Source organism: Callithrix jacchus, chromosome 2 (genome assembly GCF_049354715.1).
Source record: "Callithrix jacchus isolate 240 chromosome 2, calJac240_pri, whole genome shotgun sequence".
Lineage (NCBI taxonomy): Eukaryota > Metazoa > Chordata > Mammalia > Primates > Cebidae > Callithrix > Callithrix jacchus.
In genome coordinates, this window is record NC_133503.1 from 31,116,249 (window position 1) to 31,134,881 (window position 18,633).

At 46.6% G+C, this 18,633-nt stretch overlaps 1 protein-coding gene across 38 annotated transcripts in view; it reads left to right on the forward strand.

The window, feature by feature from the left end:
• Positions 1 to 15,575, forward strand: part of TENM2 (teneurin transmembrane protein 2) — a 3,966,312-nt gene extending 3,950,737 nt beyond the window's left edge. For 37 of the 38 annotated variants that reach the window (XM_078359011.1, XM_078359016.1, XM_054252473.2 and 34 more), the window contains 2 exons: positions 12,374 to 12,504; positions 14,126 to 15,575. In XM_078359011.1, the coding sequence (XP_078215137.1) occupies positions 12,374 to 12,504; positions 14,126 to 14,887 (893 nt within the window). In that variant the 3' untranslated portion in view covers positions 14,888 to 15,575. Of the gene's footprint in view, positions 1 to 1,922; positions 6,730 to 12,373; positions 12,505 to 14,125 lie in introns of those variants that run through there. The other variant, XM_035292098.3, reaches the window with a different exon arrangement.
• The last annotated feature ends 3,058 nt before the right edge of the window (positions 15,576 to 18,633 follow it).

Consider the following 18,633-nt stretch of genomic DNA (forward strand, 5'->3'; position numbering starts at 1 on the left):
TGGTGTCAGAAATACCTAGCTCAAATTCTCCCTCTTCTATTTATCAGCCAAAAGACCTTGGGCTAGTTGTCCAATTTCTCTGAACAATAGTTTCCTTCATTATAAAAGGCACTTGATAAAACCATCCCACAGAGTGATCATGACAAGTAAATTAACTCAGCACCTTGGGAGGCTGAGGCAGACAGATCCCTTAAGGTCAGGAGCTCAAGACAAGCCTGGCCAAGATGGTGAAACCCCATCTCTGCTAAGAATGCAAAAATTAGCCAGATGTGGTGGTGCATACCTGTAGCTCCAGCTACTCAGGAGACTGAGCCAGGAGAATCACTTGAACTTGGGAAGTGGAGGATGCAATTTGCTGAGATCATGCCACTGCACTCCATCCAGCCTGGGTGGCAGAGCCAGACCCTGTCTCAAACAAACAAACAAACAAAAAATTGTTTTAAAAAGGCCAGGTGTAGTAGTTAACGCCTCTAATCACAGCACTTTAAGAGGCCAAAGTGGGTGGATTACCTGAGGTGTTCGAGACTAGCCTGGCCAATATGATGAAACCCCATCTCTACTAAAAATGCAAAAAATTAGCTGGGCATGGTGGCAAACACCTATAATCCCACTCAGGAGGCTGAGTCAGGAGAATCGCTTGAACCCAAGAAGCAGAGGTTGCAATGAGCTGAGATTGCACCACTGCACGCCAGCCTGGGCAACAAGAGCCAAGAGCAAAACTCTGTCTCAAAAAAAAAAAAGTAAATGAACTCATGTAGGTGAAGTCTAGTGCCTGGCAAGTAAAGAGCGGATGTTCATGAAATGGTATCTGCTCATATTATTAAGATTGTCATTACTAGTGAAGCAATGAGTGAGCATAAGTACCGAGATGACTATAACCCAGTTCCTGACCTCCAGAGGCTCACTGGTGAGAGACATATACAAATAACCATCAATAACGCCAAGCAGAATTCAGCCGTTGCTGCCATATAGGTGTCTGTTCAGTTATTTATCAAAACACATTTATAAAGTGGCACTGTGCTAGATTCTGGGGATTCAATGGTGAACAAGACAAATACCCTTCTCTCAAGGGTTGTGCTTGTGTGTGTGCATGCAGATTAATTCAGATTTTCAGGATCGGCATAATACAAAAGGACCCATGTCAAAATGGGCCTGAAGCATTCATGGGAGCTTGGCTGGCAGAAGTGAGCTTAAGGCTGAAGGAAGGCTATGAATAAATGCCATAAAGACGTAAGAAGTTTGGAGAATGGCATGAAAGGAAGGGCCAAGAAAGGCAGATGGGCTACTTCTCTGTGATAAGTGAGAAACTGGTGAGATGAGTTAGCTGCACGTGGTGGCACATGCCTATAGTCCAAACTACCTAGGGGGCTAAGCAGGGAGAATCTCTTGAGCCCAGGAGTTGGAGGCTAGAGTGAGCTATGATCATGCCACTGTACTGCAGCCTGGGCACAGAGTGAGACCCCATCTCACAAAAAGAAAAGAAAAGAAAAATTGGTGAAATGAGTCTCTCTCCATCCATCCATTCACCCATTCAACAAATATTTGTACAGTATCTAACATGCACTACACACTAGTGACACAATGGGAAACAAGATAAAGTCCCTGTCCTCAGAGAAATAAGCAAGGAAATCAGGATGGCTGGATGGCTGAGTGGATGGATGGCTGAGTGGATGGATGGATGGATGGATGGATGGATGGATGGATAAATTGATGAATAGGTGGGAGAATAGATGGATGGGTGGATGGATGGGTAGACAGTTGGGAGGGAGGATGGATGGATGGATGAATGGATGGATCGATCGATCCTATGGAAAGTAGGTAGAGAGAGGGGAGAGAGAGAGAGAGATCCAGAGACCAGGATCCCAAAGGGCTAACTTTCAGCAAGCAGTCTAGGGTCATCTCACCTGTTTTGCTTTGTGTAGGGAAACAATAATGAGGACCCAAGGCCAGGCCCCACAAGTTCCAAAAAACTCACAGTTCTTGGCCATGGGCCAAGGAGCCATCAACACTGAGGTTACTGGGGCCGCTTGTCCATCCCCAAGGCAGGAACGGAAAAGCAGCAGCTACCTGGAGCACAGTGCTGCCCTCTACGCCCCATGCTGCAGAAATAAACAACTCTAAAGATCAAATGTGGCTATGCTGTGCTTCACTGATAAGCCCTGGAACTTTTGAAGTTGAACCAGAATCCCCGAACACCAGAAGCAGCTGGGACCTTTGGAGCCCAGGAGCTATGGCCAAGCTATGTAGGCTAACATCTGTAAACCCTCCTGCCTCATCAGAGGCCCTGCCAGGGCTTCCCCGCCTACCCCATGCTCAATATGACTTTTGACCCCAAAATCACTACAGCTTCAAATTAAAATAAATCCCAGGAAAACATACACATATAGTATTAATATGAGGTAATGATAAGTGATATAAAGATGAATGAAATAGGTCAGGTGTGGTAGCTCACACCTGTAATCCCACCACTTTGGGAGGCCAAGCCAGGCGGATCACCTAAGGTTGGGAGTTTGATACCAGCCTGACCAACATGGAGAAACCTCATCTCTAAAAATACAAAAAATTAGCTGGGTGTGGTAGCACATGCCTATAATCCCAGCTACTCTACTTAGGAGGCTGAGGCAGGAGAATGGCTTGAATCTAGGAGGTGAAGATTGCAGTGAGCTGAGATTGTGCCGTTGCACTCCATCCTGGGCAAACAAGAGCAAGACTCCATCTCAAAAAAAGAAAAAAGATGAATAAAATAGAATAAGGGCACGGAGAGTGATGGAAAGTGTCTCCTTTATGGAGGGGATCACAGACAGCCTTTCTGAGCAGGTAGTGTTGGCCAGACATTTATGAATTGCAGGGAGACAGGAGGAGTGTACCAGAGACAGGAAACAGTGTGAATGGGAAGGCTGACCAGGTCTATCTTAGCCATAGGAGAGAATCGTGTCCCACAAAGAATGTCCTTCCTAGAAGCCTGGTTGGTATCAGACACCTTAGGAATGAATCATCCAGAGAGGCAGTAAAGAGAAACCGGCAGAGTAGGCTGAGCAGACATGTCCTGCTGCCAAGACCCACATGAAATCATTTCACAGGGCAGAGTCAGCCTCACTGACCCCCTCAGCTGCTTACCTGGCTCTCCAGAAAAGGCAAAAAATAATTAGCAGGGTTTTCTGAATAGCAAGACTGCTTTTCTCATTCCGGTGCTTTGTGGAGACTCAATAAATGGGAATCAAATCAAGTTGAACTAAGTCCAACAAAATTGAATCCAGAAACCATTAGAGAGTCTAAAATAAAGGGTGGTGTCAGAGAAGTGGCATGCACAGGGTGGAAGTCTTCAGTGGGAGCTGAGGGAGAGAAGGAGCCAGACCAGGCACAGCCCACACCCCTGCAGTGACCTGGGAGCAGGGATCTTAGCAGAGAACACCAAATCATTCTCCGCTGTTCACATGTTGGCTCATCTGTAAACCCCGTCTAAATTAGTCTTAATTTGCCACTTAGGAGACTAGCAGAGTGGCTGAACTCGCTGCTCACAATTTAAGCAGGAAAGGTAATTAAGATGTTGTCGGGAGGAACACAAAGAACAGAACCTTTTCTCTCCAGTACCCAGAAGGAGCAAAAGAATGGTGGTTGTGGCCGGGCGCGGTGGCTCGCACCTGTAATCCCAGCACTGTGGGAGGCCGAGGCGGGTGGATCACGAGGTCAAGAGATCGAGACCATCCTGGTCAACATGGTGAAACCCCGTCTCTACTAAAAATACAAAAAATTAGCTGGGCATGGTGGCGGGTGCCTGTAATCCCAGCTACTCAGGAGGCTGAGGCAGGAGAATTGCCTGAACCCAGGAGGCAGAGGTTTCGGTGAGCCAAGATCACACCATTGCACTCCAGCCTGGGTAACAAGAGCGAAACTCCGTCTCAAAAAAACAAAAAAAAAAAGAATGGTGGTTGTTTGGAAATAGAGCTCTCTGAATGCAAGTGGCAGCTTCTGAAGGCAGAGAAAGGTCTGTTCTGCCCAAGAATGCGAGGACAAAGGAAAGCAACGCAGAGTATTGAATGGTAGGAGGTCAGAGACATCTGGGCAGGAACACAACTTAGCCTCCAGGAGTGGGCAAGAAGTGGTTCCTTCTCACTCACAGGCTCCAAAGCAGCACCCTTTGAACAGTTACTTTTTAAGGATATTTATTGATGATTGATATATCTGTAATGAAAAGATATGAGAATAAAGAGTGTAAAAGAAAGAATGGAGACCGGGCGCGGTGGCTCAAGCCTGTAATCCCAGCACTTTGGGAGGCCGAGGTGGGTGGATCACGAGGTCAAGAGATCGAGACCATCCTGGTCAACATGATGAAACCCCGTCTCTACTAAAAATACAAAAAAAAAAAAATTAGCTGGGCATGGTGGCGCGTGCCTGTAATCCCAGTTACTCAGGAGGCTGAGGCGGGAGAATTGCTTGAACCCAGGAGGCGGAGGTTGCCGTGAGCCGAGATTGTGCCATTGCACTCCAGCCTGGGTAACAAGAGCGAAACTCCGTCTCAAAAAAAAAAAAAGAAAGAAAGAATGGGCTAGGCATGGTGGCTCATGCCTGTAATCCCAGCACTTTGGGAGGCCAAGGCAAAAGTATCACTTGAGTCTAGGAGTTTGAGACCAGCCTGGGCAATATAGAGAGATCCCATCTCTATCAAAATTTTAAAAATTAGCCAGGCATGGCAATGCACACCTGTGGTCCCAGCTACTCAGGAGGCTGAGGCAGAAGAATTGCTTGAGCCCATAAGACTGAGGTTGCAGTGAGCCGTGATCATGTCATGGCACTCCAGCCAGGGCAACAGAGTGAGACCCTGTCTCAAAAAAGAAAAAAAAAAAAAAAACAGACTGGGAGACTACCTCCCAAAAACCTGCAGTACCCTGGACTTTCCAATTTTAGCATCCCAGCAAACTCTTCTGTCTTGGACACACTGAGGTCTACACCCTTGCCTCAGCTCTGCACTATTCTGAGCCCAGTTCTCTCTGACATTACAACCTGAGTCCATCTCAAGTAGCTACTTCTTGGCTGGCCACAGTGGCTCACACCTGTAATCCCAGCACTTTGGGAGGCTGAGGCAGGTGGATCACCTAAGGTCAGGAGTTCGAGATCAGCCTGGCCAACATGGTAAAACCCTGTCTCTACTAATAATACAAAAAATTAGCTGGGCATGGTGGTAGGTGCCTGTTATCCCAGCTACTCAGGAGGGTAAGGCAGGAGAATCGCTTGAACCTGAGAGGCGGAGGCCGAGGTTGCAATGAGCTGAGATCACACCATTGCACTCCAGCCTGGGCAACAAGAGCAAAACTCGGTCTCAAAAAAAAAAAAAAGGCACCACTTCTGACCTAGCCAATCACTTGCTGTGTGACTTGGACAAACATCTTAACCCTTGAGAGTCACAGTTTCTTCACTGGCAAAATAGTGATAATAACAGCACTTGCCTTATGGGGTTTTGAAAACTAAATCCATCATGGCATGTAAAGTGCCTAGCACAGAGCAAAGGCTAATAAATACACTTGTTATTTATAAGCAGCTATGGACTTGGGGAATGAAGAGTGAGGACGCTACCTTTGCATTATTTTCTGGGGTATGTGGAGAACAGTCTCCAGATCCACCTGAAATAGATTCCAACCCTGCTCTGAATGGCATTGCTTTAGCAAACTGGGAGCCCCAGATACAATTTGAGTTCAGTGACCCTCCTGGATGTGGTCCATAATGATGCGTATTTTCCCCCATCCCTTTCTCCCTCGTGGCTCTTTGGCTTAGGAACCCCAGGCACACTGTAGCTTAAAGTCAGATGTTATGGAGTTCAATTTATCTAAGTGAGAAGGAAGACACAGCCTCCTTCTCACATTACCCTCTTCTCATATTTGCACTTAACACCTGAAGATGCCGCGCTGACAGTGTGTTCAGAGGGAGAATGTGCTTTGGCGGTGGATGATCACCCATTGTGAAGAACGTGAGAAGAGAGTCATGAGCTACTAGATGGTGCTGCAGTGCCAGCTCCTGCCCAAGCAATTCCCTCTGGACAGACTGTTTAGGGACGCTGTTCCCAGATAACACCAATTACTTCTAAAGGAGGAGGGTGTTGTGTTGTTCCAGAAGTGCCTTCCACAGCGTGGAGGAGTCACTTGAATAAACATTTCCAAAGGGATTGAGACTCAGAAATCAGCCATGTTAGAAACTTTAAAGAAGAAGAAGGAGGGAAAGGGAAGGGAGAGGAAGAGGAAGAAAGGGAGGAAGAAAGGGAGGAAGAGGAAGAGAAAGAAAAGGAAGAGGACGTAGGAAGAAGAAGTACTTTAAGAACTAGGACATAAGCCATTGCTGTTCATGGGAATGGCCATTGAAATTTCTGGTCACAAAGGCAAGAGGGCTGTTAACATCACTTTCGCCTCCTCACTGAGGGGTCCTGAGCTAGGGAGACAGAGACCCCTGGAGGAAAAAGATCCTGTTGGGGAGACTCTTTCAAAGACAAGGACTTCTCAGCTGGGTGTGGTTGCCTATGCCTGTAATCCCAGTGCTTGAACATGGGAGGTGGAGATTGCAGTGAGATCGCAACACTGTACTCCAGCCAGGGTGGCAGAGTGAGATACTGTCAAAAAAAAGAAGAAAGAGAGAGAGAGAGAGAGAGAGAGAGAGAGAGAAAGAAAGGAAAGAAAGAGAGAGAGAGAGAAAGAAAGAAAGGAAAGAAAGAGAGAGAAAGAAAGAAAGAAAAAGAGAAAGAAAGAGAGAGAGAGAAAGAAAGAAGGACAAGGACTTCTCTTGCTTTTCTTGAAAGTCCTCACATATCCTCTATCTCTGGTGAAAGATGGGATGACTTGATGTGGCATTCAGATGAAATATTAAATAACACCAAAACACAGATAGGGAGACGTAATCCCTTTTCAATACTCTCTTAATTCTTCCAGTTCAGTCAAGGAGAAAATCTCACTTGATGCTTGTATGTATTTAACACCTAATTAACACTTTTTTTTATTTTATTTTATTTTTTTTTTTTGAGACAGAGTCTCACTCTGTCGCCCAGGCTGGAGTGCAGTGGCATGATCTCGGCTCACTGCAAGCTCCACCTCCCAGGTTCAAGCAATTCTCCTTTCTCAGCGTCCCAAGTTTTTGGGAGTCCAGGCACCTGCCACCACGCCCAGCTAATTTTTTTGGAGTTTTAGTAGAGACGAGGCTTCACCATATTGATCAGGCTTGTCTCAAACTCCTGACCTAAGGTGATCACCTCGGCCTCCTAAGTGCTGGGATTGCAAGCGTGAGCCACTGCGCCAGTCTCATTAACACTTCTAATCTCCCTTTTCCACGGAGAGAGCAGGTCTAAGTCTCCCTCAGTAGCAGGTAGCAAAATTGAGGGCTCTAATTTAATTGCATGACTTGTTTCCTTTGTTTTAATTTTACAGTTATTTTCTGTTTACACCAAGTAAGCCTGCTTTCCCATCCATGGTAGTGACATAACATTTTTTTTTAAATGGATTTACCTAAATGGAAAAGGTGAGGTTTTTTTAAATCAGTATGCAGACGCATACTCTGGATCTGTTATAAAAGTAAAAGTAAAGAATTTAGCTGCATGACCTGACAATTCCACACCTAGGCATACACACGAGAAAACAGAAGACAGGCTTTCAAACAAAAATTTGTACAGGAATGTGTATAGCAGCATTATTCTTAAGAGTAAAAAAGTGGAAACAACCCAAATATCCATCAACTGGTGAATGGATAAACAAAACATACTGCATGCTCCAACATGGGTGAACCTTAAAAACACCATGCTAAGTGAAAGAAGCCAGACACAAAGGCCACGTATGGTATGATTGCGTTCATATCAAATGGTCCAGAACAGGTAAATCCATGCAGACAGAAAGCAGCTTGTGGGAGGAGTAATGCAGAGTGACTACTAATGGGCTTGAGGGGTTTTGGGGGGTAATGAAAATGTTCTGAAATTAGCAATGATGGCTGCATAACTTTGTGAATGTATTGGAAACCACTGAATTGTGCACTTTCAAATGGTGAATTTTATGTGAATTTTATATTTTTAAAAAAAGTAAACTATTAGGCCAGACACAGTGGCTCACAACTGTAATCCCAGCACTTTGGGAGGCCAAGGTGGGCAGATCACCTGAGGTTAGGAGTTCAAGACCAGCCTGGGTAACATGGCAAAACCCCATCTCCACTACTAATAATTAAAAATGAGCCAGGCATAGTGGCATGCTCCTGTAATCACAGCTACTCGGGAGGCAGAGGTACAAAAATCTCTTGACCCTGGGAGGTGGAGGTTGCAGTGAGCCAAGATCATGCCACTGCACTCCAGCCTGGGTGACAGAGCAAGACTCCATCTCAAAAAAAAAGAAGAAAAGAAAAGAAAACTATTTACTAATGGATTAGATGTGGGGGTGGAAAAAAGATAGGAGTCAAGGATGACAGCTGGAAGGATGGGGTTATCATTACCCAAGATGGAGAAGACTGTGGGTGGGGCAGGTTTGGGGAGGAAGATCAGGAGTTCAGTTCTGGACATGTTAAATTTGAAATGTAATTAGCTGTAAAAGTTCAGAGTTCAGGAAGAGGTCCAGACTGGAAATACGAATTCTGGAGACAGCATCTGCATGTAGATGACATTTGGTGTCTAAGCCTGGCTAAGATCACCATGACTGCTGAGTGGAGACAGTTGAGGAAGAAGCTCATGGACTGACTGAGTCTGGGGCATCCCAACATTAAGAGATCAAGGAGATGAAGAGGAACCAGAGGGCAGTGACTTATGTGGGAGAAGCAAAAACAAGAGAATGTACTGTCCAGAAAGCAAAGAAAAAAGCAAGGCAGGAGAGTTCCCCCTTGTCAAACACTTCTGATAGGCCAAACAGGATGAGAACCAAGAGCAACATCGGGCTTGGCAAACAAAGGTCACACACGACCTTGACAAGGGTAGTTTCAGGGACGTCGTGGAGGCAAAAGCCTGATACAAAGGAGAAGAATGAGAGAAAATGAGAACAGAAAATTAGTTTGCTTTTGAGGAGTTTTTGCAAAAAGGAATTAGAAATGGGTGGTCAGGGGCTGGGCGCAGTGGCTCACACCTGTAACCCCAGCACTTTGGAAGGCCAAGGCGGGCAAATTACAAGATCAGGAGTTCGAGACCAGCCTGACCAATGTTGTGAAACCCCATCTCTGCTAAAAATACAAAATTAGCCAGGTGTGGCGGCAGGCGCCTGTAATCCCAGCTACTGTGGAGGCTGAGGCAGGAGAATCTCTTGAACCCAGAAGGCAGAGGTTGCAGTGAGCCAAGATAGTGCTACTGCACTTCAGCCTGGGCAACAGAGCAAGACTCTGTCTCAAAAAAAAAAAAAAAAAAAGAAAGAAAGGAAAAAAGAAAAAAAAAGAAATGGGTGGTCGAGGTAAGAAGGGAAATTTTTAAACATTTAGCACATGTCTGTATGCTGAGGGGGTTGATCTACTGGAAGAAAGAGCAAATCAGTGAAGTGGGATGAGAGAGATAATTGCTGGCGTGATGTCCCTGAGTTGTCAAGAAAGAGTGTGACCAGGTACACAGCAGGAGGATTGAACTTGCACAGCTCATCTAGAGTAAGAGGGAAAAGCAGGGAATATGAGTACAAGTGCTGGTAGCCATATCACCATCAGCAAATGTGATGGGAGTTTAGGAAAATGGTTCTCTGGCTGCATTAGTAATCTCAGAATAGGAGACAAGATCAGCTGCTACTGGGAGGAATGAGAAGCAGGTATTGGGGGTTTTAGGAGATAAAAAGGAATAAAATCGTCCAGGAAGATGAGGGGACAGCTGAATGGAGTAAAGGAACTTAGTAAGATCACCAGGCAGCAGGGAGGCATGCTTTTACATTCCTGCTGAGGAATTTAAAGTGACATGGGTCAGCATGGTTATGATTTTTTTCTCCAGCCACATTCAGCTGCACAAGTGCAAACACGGAATAGGCAAAGTCTTGGAAAAGACTTGGATGTAACCAACATCGTGATTTCACCAAGCAGGTGTGGGGAGGTGAGAAAGGGGCGAGGGATCTGAGAATATCACCAAGGGAATGATGCCAGTGACTGTGCACTAGATAAGGAGAGAAGAAAAACTAGGAAGGTGAGGGATGGGGAAAGGAGTTTGGGATGGATTGGAGGTCCAGGGGGTTGGGTGGGGAGAGATTAAAGGATTAGGGTGTCCGGTTACAAGAAGGGGTACGCAGTGGTCAGAGGGCGATATGCATGAAACTGAGATGATGGAGGGATGAAAATGATTGGTAATGACAGGATCCAGAGTATGAACACGAGAGTGAGTGGGGAAAAGACCATCCAAGGAGAGGAGGTCAAGGAAATAAGAGGCCAGAATGTTGGAAGGAGCAACTGCCTGTATAATGAAATCACTAAGCATTAATTCAGGAAAAGAGATGGAGGGAATGACAGTGGCGCAGAAGCTAAAAGCTTTGAGAAATGCAAGTGAGTGCCTCCTGCATTACAGGCACACTTGTGCCCCCGGGTCCAATGATTGTAGGTGAATAAGCAGGGAGACCAGTGATCTTAGCAGAGAGAGTTTCAGTAAGAGTAAAAAGGGAAAGGAACCAAACATGTACCCCAGAGCCCAAAGTACAATTAAAAAATAATAATAATAATAATAATAAAATAAAATTATATATTCATTTAAAAAAAAGGAAACGAGATTGAAGACATAGTGGGGGGTTGGGGGGAGGCGTGGCTTCTGAGACAAATGTGAATTGCAGAGGGCCCATTGGAAGTATTTAGGGAACTAGGGAGGAGAGATGAAGCTGGGGTAGGAAAGGAAGGGGTTGGAGGGTGTTGGGCATGATTTGGGGTATGCCCATTATAAAGAGAGATAAGAAGCATAAGGAGGTTCATCCTGCCAGACTCTAGGCCAGTGGTGTTGGTGAAGATGTGAGTGTTTCAAGGCACAGACATCCAGGACTCTCTATTGATCAGTGTGGAAGGAGTCTTATTCTAAGGACCTGGACCATTCAGCAGAGGTCAAGACACTTGGGGCAGGTGGCATGATTCCCAATGCAAGAACTTGATGTTGACCTCTGGCGGGTGGTCTTACTCTGAGCAGGCAGTGCCCTCTTTTGGTTTCTCTTTAAAGAGTAGGAAGGCTGGCCAGGCGCAGTGGCTCATGCCTGTAATCCCAGCAATTTGGAAGGCTGAGGCAGGTGGATCACGTGAGTTCAGGAGTTTGAGAGTCGCCTGATCAACATGGAGAAACCCTGTCTCTACTAAAACTACAAAATTAGCCAGGCATGGTGGTGTGTGCCTGCAATCCCAGCTACTCTGGAGGCTGAGACAGGAAAATCGCTTGAACCTGGGAGGCAGAGGTTGCAGTGAGCCAAGATCGCACCACTGCACCCCCATCTGGGTGACAGAGCGAGACTCTGTCTCAAAAAAAAAGTAGGAAGGCTGGCTGGGCACAGTGGCTCAAGCCTATAATCCCAGCACTTTGGGAGGCCAAGATGGGTGGATCACCTAAAGTTGGGAGTTCAAGACCAAGCTGACCAACATAAAGAAACCACCCCCCCATCTCTACTAAAAATACAAAATTAGCCGGGCATGGTGGCACGCGCCTGTAATCCCAGATACTCAGACTGAGCAGGAGAATCGCTTGAACCTGGGAGGCAGAGGTTGCAGTAAGCCAAGATCGCATGACTGCACTCCAGCCTGGGCAACAGAGCGAGACTGTCTCTTAAAAATAAAAAGAAAGAAAGAAAAGTAGGAAGGCTGGAGAAAGGGGTCTCAGGATCCAGAGGACTCTGTTTTCTGTATGTGTCCATCTTTTGGAAACCGCTTTCCATGGTGAGCCAAAAGGCCTGTACGACAAATAATCATCACTTATTCCTCCAGTCCATCCTTGTATCTCTAGCTTCTAAACACACTTGCGTGGCCTGTGATAGATGCTCCCTTTAATACTTGCTAAATAGGAGTTGATATTTATTGTCCATGTGCCAGGCGCTGTGAAAAAGCCTTTTACGTGGATTTTCTTCTTTCATCTTCATAACAACCCAATGAGACTGACACAATTATTATCCAATTCATATCTGAGGAGCCTGAGGCTCAGAGAGGGGTTAGGACTTGCCCAAGGTGACAGAGCCAGATGATTTGAAGCTAGACCTATCTCGCTCCAGCACGGGCCTTCTTAATCACCAGCACATGGTGGTTATCAACTGACCAAGTTTGGAAAAACTTCCTAAAACCCATGTATGGAAGCCCTGGGTCTGGACCCAGGAGATATTCACAAGCTCTTCCTCCCTCCCCTTTGGACCCTACACACAACCACCCATTTTATTTTGTTCTCTCTCCAAGCTCCGCTGTTGCTCTCCATCCATCATAATTTCAGAAACCCTTATTTTTGTTTCCACCGTAGATGTGAAAAGCTGGCTTGTGATGTTTGGATTTCAGCTTAGCAACATCATTCCCGGCTTCCCAAGAGCCAAAATGTATTTCGTGCCTCCTCCCTATGAATTATCAGAGAGTCAAGCAAGTGAGAACGGACAGGTAAGCACAGGTTCCTGCCAAGAATCCAAATGATTGTCATCATTCCCTTTTGCAAACAGAACCTCATGGGAGCTGAGGGCATGTCAGTGCAGGAAAACCTTGGAGCTGGGTATAAAAGGTGCAGGACACATTGAGACTTCCCAGGAAAGTGAATGTCAGTGCTGTCACCTGTCTGGCACAGCACATATTTCTTCCCAACCTGGATTACGGCCTTAATTGTGGTATCATTATCTGTTCAGTAGAATACCCTTGAGTCACTCCTTGATTAACAACAGCACAGAGAAATCTAGCAGCAACCTGCCATCTGCACTGCCTATAAGATCATAACCCTTTTGGCTTTTATGGGACGTCATAAAACTGTGGTTTGGTGGTTTGCAGTTTCTGTCCCATTAAAGAACATTTTTATGCCCCACATAAAACCTCTGCGCTTTATGGCCAAACGTATACAGATTGAGTTTTCAGAACATAATTTGTGCTTGGGTCTTTCTGTGATGACTGAGGGGTGGTCAGTTTCCATCTGGGTGCAGCTGAGACCTCTGCTACAATCAGATGGGAGGGGTTCAGATAACCCCTGCTACAGAACCGGCGCTCAGCACTATCAAAGTCTGAAAGGTCTCAGCTGCTCTGAATAATTGTCCAGATTGTGTAACTATAGAGAGGCAAGGAGGAGCTGCTGGGTAATTGAGAACAGCGTTCGCTCAGTCCTGCCTCTTGGGGACCACTCAGTGGATGAATAGCCATCATTTCTCTCATTTATCTAAGTGCCGTTACCTCCCAAACGCAGCCTCCCCCATTATCCCAGCCTGTCCCCCGACCACCAATTGAGACAAGTTGTAATTTGCGAGTGGAGAACTCAAGGCCAAGGAGATAATGGTGATTTCATCCCCTGCAGAACCAGGGCGAGGATCCAAAGCAACTGCCTCAAAGCCGAGGGATATTCCCTCTGGCCCTTGAAGCCTGAATCTCTCAGCCTGGTGCTTCTCAGATGTTCATAGGCACGCATATCACCCAGGGCATCTTGTTCACACGCAGCCTCTGACTCAGTAGTTCTGGAGTAAGTCCTGAGATTCTGCTTTTTGAACAGGACAGGGCCCAGTGATTCCTCTGCTGCTGGCTATACTTTGAGTGGCAAGGTCTTAACCCAAGGAAGTTCATGAATATCCGAGTCATTGGCCTCCTAGAAGTCTAGGTTATGGTGGTGGGGTTCATGGCTGTTCAAATCAGCACCCTGCCCTTTGCACCAGGATATTCCTGGGTCTGAAGCAGGCAAGGCAGCTGCTCACCATCAGAGTGCAGAATGGGGCTCTTCCCGAGTGGTGGCGTGACCCAGTAAGTGCCGATGCCAGCAAGGGGTGAACCTCCTTCACCATTTTTTTTAGTTAGTGGCAGTTACAAGGTGGACAGGTCACATCATCAGAGCACCGGTAATCAACCAGCCGTCCATAGTTCCAAAAGGTAGGACTCTATCAGTTCAGGTCTGGACAGAACTGACACTAGTTCTTCCAGGAGAGTTCCAAGCCTTTCTCTTTTCTTTATGACTTTTTTTTTTTTTTTCTTTTTGAGTAAAAAAAAAAAAGCCCACTTCATCTTCTCAGCCTTCTCTGTTTTCTCATCCCCACAGCTCATTACAGGTGTCCAACAGACAACGGAGAGACATAATCAGGCCTTCATGGCTCTGGAAGGGCAGGTCATTACTAAAAAGCTCCACTCCAGCATCCGGGAGAAGGCGGGCCACTGGTTTGCCACCACCACGCCCATCATTGGCAAAGGTATCATGTTCGCCATCAAAGAAGGGCGGGTGACCACGGGCGTGTCCAGCATCGCCAGCGAGGACAGCCGCAAGGTGGCATCTGTGCTGAACAACGCCTACTACCTGGACAAGATGCATTACAGCATCGAGGGCAAGGACACCCACTACTTTGTGAAGATTGGCTCTGCCGACGGCGACCTGGTCACACTGGGCACCACCATCGGCCGCAAGGTGCTGGAGAGCGGGGTGAACGTGACCGTGTCGCAGCCCACGCTGCTGGTCAATGGCAGGACTCGAAGGTTCACCAACGTTGAGTTCCAGTACTCCACACTGCTGCTCAGCATCCGCTATGGCCTCACTCCCGACACCCTGGACGAAGAGAAGGCCCGCGTCCTAGACCAGGCGAGACAGAGGGCCCTGGGCACGGCCTGGGCCAAGGAGCAGCAGAAAGCCAGGGACGGGAGAGAGGGGAGCCGCCTGTGGACTGAGGGCGAGAAGCAGCAGCTCCTGAGCACTGGGCGCGTGCAAGGGTACGAAGGGTATTACGTGCTTCCCGTGGAGCAATACCCAGAGCTTGCAGACAGTAGCAGCAACATCCAGTTTTTAAGACAGAATGAGATGGGAAAGAGGTAACAAAATAATCTGCTGCCATTCCTTGTCTGAATGGCTCAGCAGGAGTAACTGTTATCTCCTCTCCTAAGGAGATGAAGACCTAACAGGGGCACTGAGGCTGGGCTGCTTTAGGAGACCAAGTGGCAAGAAAGCTCACATTTTTTGAGTTCAAATGCTACTGTCCAAGCTGGAAGTCCCTCATCCTGAAGTAGACTAAAGCCCGGCTGAAAATTCCGAGGAAAACGAAACAAGTGAATGAATGAACAGACACACACAATGTTCCAAGTTCCCCTAAAATATGACCCACTTGTTCTGGGTCTACGCAGAAAAGAGACGCAAAGTGTCCGAAAAAGCAAAGAAGAAAACAAACAAAAACAAAACAAACACACGGACCAAAAAACAAAGAAACGAAGATGAGAAAGAAGGCCTCATATCCAATTACCTCACTCATTCACACGTGAGCGACACGTAGACATCCGCGAGGGCCAGCATCACCAGACCAGCTGCGGGACAAACCACTCGGACTGCCTGTGGGACAGATACTTCCGACATTTTCGTTTAAGCAAATACAGGTGCATTGAGAACACGACTTTGGGGGTGATTCATGTGTAGCGCCTGGGAGGGGGGGATAAAAGAGGAGGAGCGAGCACTGGAAATACTTTTTAAAGAAAAAAAAACACGAAGGAAAGAAAGGAATTCCTATCAAAAATCAAAGCGAAATAATACCATCCAGCACTTAACTCTCAGGTCCCAACTAAGTCTGGCCTGAGCTAATTTATTTGAGCGCAGAGTGTAAAATTTAATTCAAAATGGTGGCTATAATCACTACAGATAAATTTCATACTCTTTTGTCTTTGGAGATTCCATTGTGGACAGTAATACGCAGTTACAGGGTGTAGTCTGTTTAGATTCCGTAGTTCGTGGGTATCAGTTTCGGTAGAGGTGCTGCATCGTGACACTTTTGCTAACAGGTACCACTTCCGATCACCCTGTACATACATGAGCCGAAAGGCACAATCACTGTTTCAGATTTAAAATTATTAGTGTGTTTGTTTGGTCCAGAAACTGAGACAATCACATGACAGTCACCACGAGGAGAGAAAATTTAAAAAATAAAAATAAAAACAAAAAAAAATTTAAAAATTAAAAAAAAAAAACAAAAAAAGTCTAATAAGAACTTTGGTACAGGAACTTTTTTGTAATATACATGTATGAATTGTTCATCGAGTTTTTATATTAATTTTAATTTGCTGCTAAGCAAAGACTAGGGACAGGCAAAGATAATTTATGGCAAAGTGTTTAAATTGTTTATACATAAATAAAGTCTCTAAGACTCCTGTGGACACTGGTCTTGTGTGGAAATGCTTTGAGATGAGGAAACAGCGTTACTGGAAAAAAAAGAGGAGCTGCCCAAAGGTGTGGAGGCTGAGCTGGTATTTTGGTATTTTGAACACATTTTATTTTTTATTTTTGAGATGGGAGTCTCGCTCTTGTCGGCCAGGCTACAGTGCAATGGTGCAATCTCAGCTCACTGCAACCTCTGCCTCCTGGGTTCAAGCAATTCTCCTGCCTCAGCCTCCCGAGTAGCTGGGATTACAGGCACGGGTCACCACACCCAGCTAATTTTGTATTTTTAGTAGAGGTGGGGTTTCTCCATGTTGGTCAGGCTGGTCTTGAACTCCCAACCTCAGGTAATCCACCTGCCTCGGCCTCCCAAAGTGCTGGGATTACTGGGGTGAGCCACTTTTGTATTTTTAGTAGAGACAGGGTTTCACCATGTTGCCCAGCTGGTCTCGAACTCCTGACCTCAGGTGACCCACCCACCTCAGCCTCCCAAAGTGCAGGGATTATAGGCATGAGCCACCATTCCGGCCTGGAGGAGCTTTTGTTAGAGATATCTTAGTGCTCCCCAATTCTAGAATTAACTCTGCCTGCATTTGCAGCCCCTTCTCTGCATGGAGCAGAGGTGGACAGTCTGCATGTGGTGTGGGTGGCCAGTGAGGACCCTCAGAGCCTGCTCAAGCATGGATGGATCCCTCCAGCCCTCCTGGAACATTCAGGCTCCTCCCTGCAACCACACGTTAGTTCTGAGAGATGCTCGCAGAAATTAAAGAGGAACATTCACCACATTCGAAGACGTGTGTGTGTGTGTGTGTGTGTGTGTGTGTGTGTGTGTGTTTCATATTTCTTTCCAGACAACATCAACTTACCCCGAACCTTGGATACTTGGGACAACCCAATAAGAAGAGCACTGCTGGTTTCAATAGTTTTTGTTTTACATCACTCCTAAAGTTAGAATACTACTATCATTAATTGCTGATATTTATTGGTGCTTACTTGGTGTGAGGCACAGTGCTAAGGGCTCTGCATGCAATATTTTAGTTCATCCTCACCTTTCATTCATTCAATGACATTTTCTTGAGAGCTTGCCTCATTCCAGGTCCTGGGCTAAGTTCTGGGCAAGAGAGGTGATTACACACCCATAGGCCCTTGCCTCACGAAACTATGAGCAGGAGTGGACACACAGCAGGAAAAGCATGTCATCAAGAAGTGAAAATGGGCCAGGCACAGTGGCACATGCCTGTAATCCCAGCACTTTGGGAGACTAACGCAGGCAGATCACTTGAGGTCAAGAGTTCAAGACCATCCTGGCCAACATGATGAAACCCCGTCTCTACTAAAAATACAAAAATTAGCTGGTCACGGTGGCACATGCCTGTAATCTCAGCTACTCGGGAGGCTGAGGCAGGAGAATTGCTTGAACCCAGGAGGTAGAGGTTGCAGTGAGCCGAGATCATACCACTGCACTCCAGCCTGTGCGACAGAGACTCTGTCTCAAAAAAAAAAAAGAAATGAAAACGACAGAACGACAGGGCAGTAAGTGGCAAAGAACATAGATTTATAAAGCTGTGGAATCACATGACTGGGGAGGTGGCCCAGACTGAAGGTGTCACAGAAGTTGCTGGGTTCTGAAGGTTAAGTCAGAGTTAAGCAAATGAAGAGAAGGAAACACGTTCCAGACCCAGGGAGCAGCCAAGGCCGAGGGACCATGGCGGAGGAGCAGCGTGGGTTCAAGGACGCAGAGGTGTGGGTGGCTAGGCCGGAGCACAGAAGAGGCAACATTAAAAGCAACAGAAAACTGTAAATTTTAATTTCATAAAAAGGCCTGTGGCCGGGCACAATGGCTCACGCCTGTAATCCCAGCCCTTTGGGAGGCCGAGGTGGGCAAATCATGAGTTCAGGAGATCGAGATCATCCTGGCCGTGGTGAAACCCCATCTCTACTAAAATACAAAAAATTAGACAGGTGTGTTGGCGTGCGCCTGTAGTCTCAGCTACTCAGGAGGCTGAGGCAGGGGAATTGCTTGAACCTGGGAGACAGAGGTTGCAGTGAGCTGGGATCATGCCCCTGCACTCCAGCCTGGTGACAGAGCAAGACTCTGTCTCAAAAAATAAATAATAAATAAATAAATAAAAAGTGCAGTGGCTGCAGTGTGGAGGACAGGGAGGGGAAGCTGATGTGGTCACCTAGGTGAAATGAAGGAGGAAGCCAAGGAGGCCATCAACCTTTTAAAAAATGGACTGGACACATGCCCCAGATGAGCTCCTAGTTTCTTTCACTTTGGAGATGAGAAATCCAAGGCCACCATCACCCAGCAAGTAAGTGGTGGAATCAGACCCAAGCCCAGCTGTGGCCAATTCCAAACCCTTTCCGGGAAGTCTGGGGCCTCCTCACCCTCAGGTGTACATACACAGGTCCCATCACCC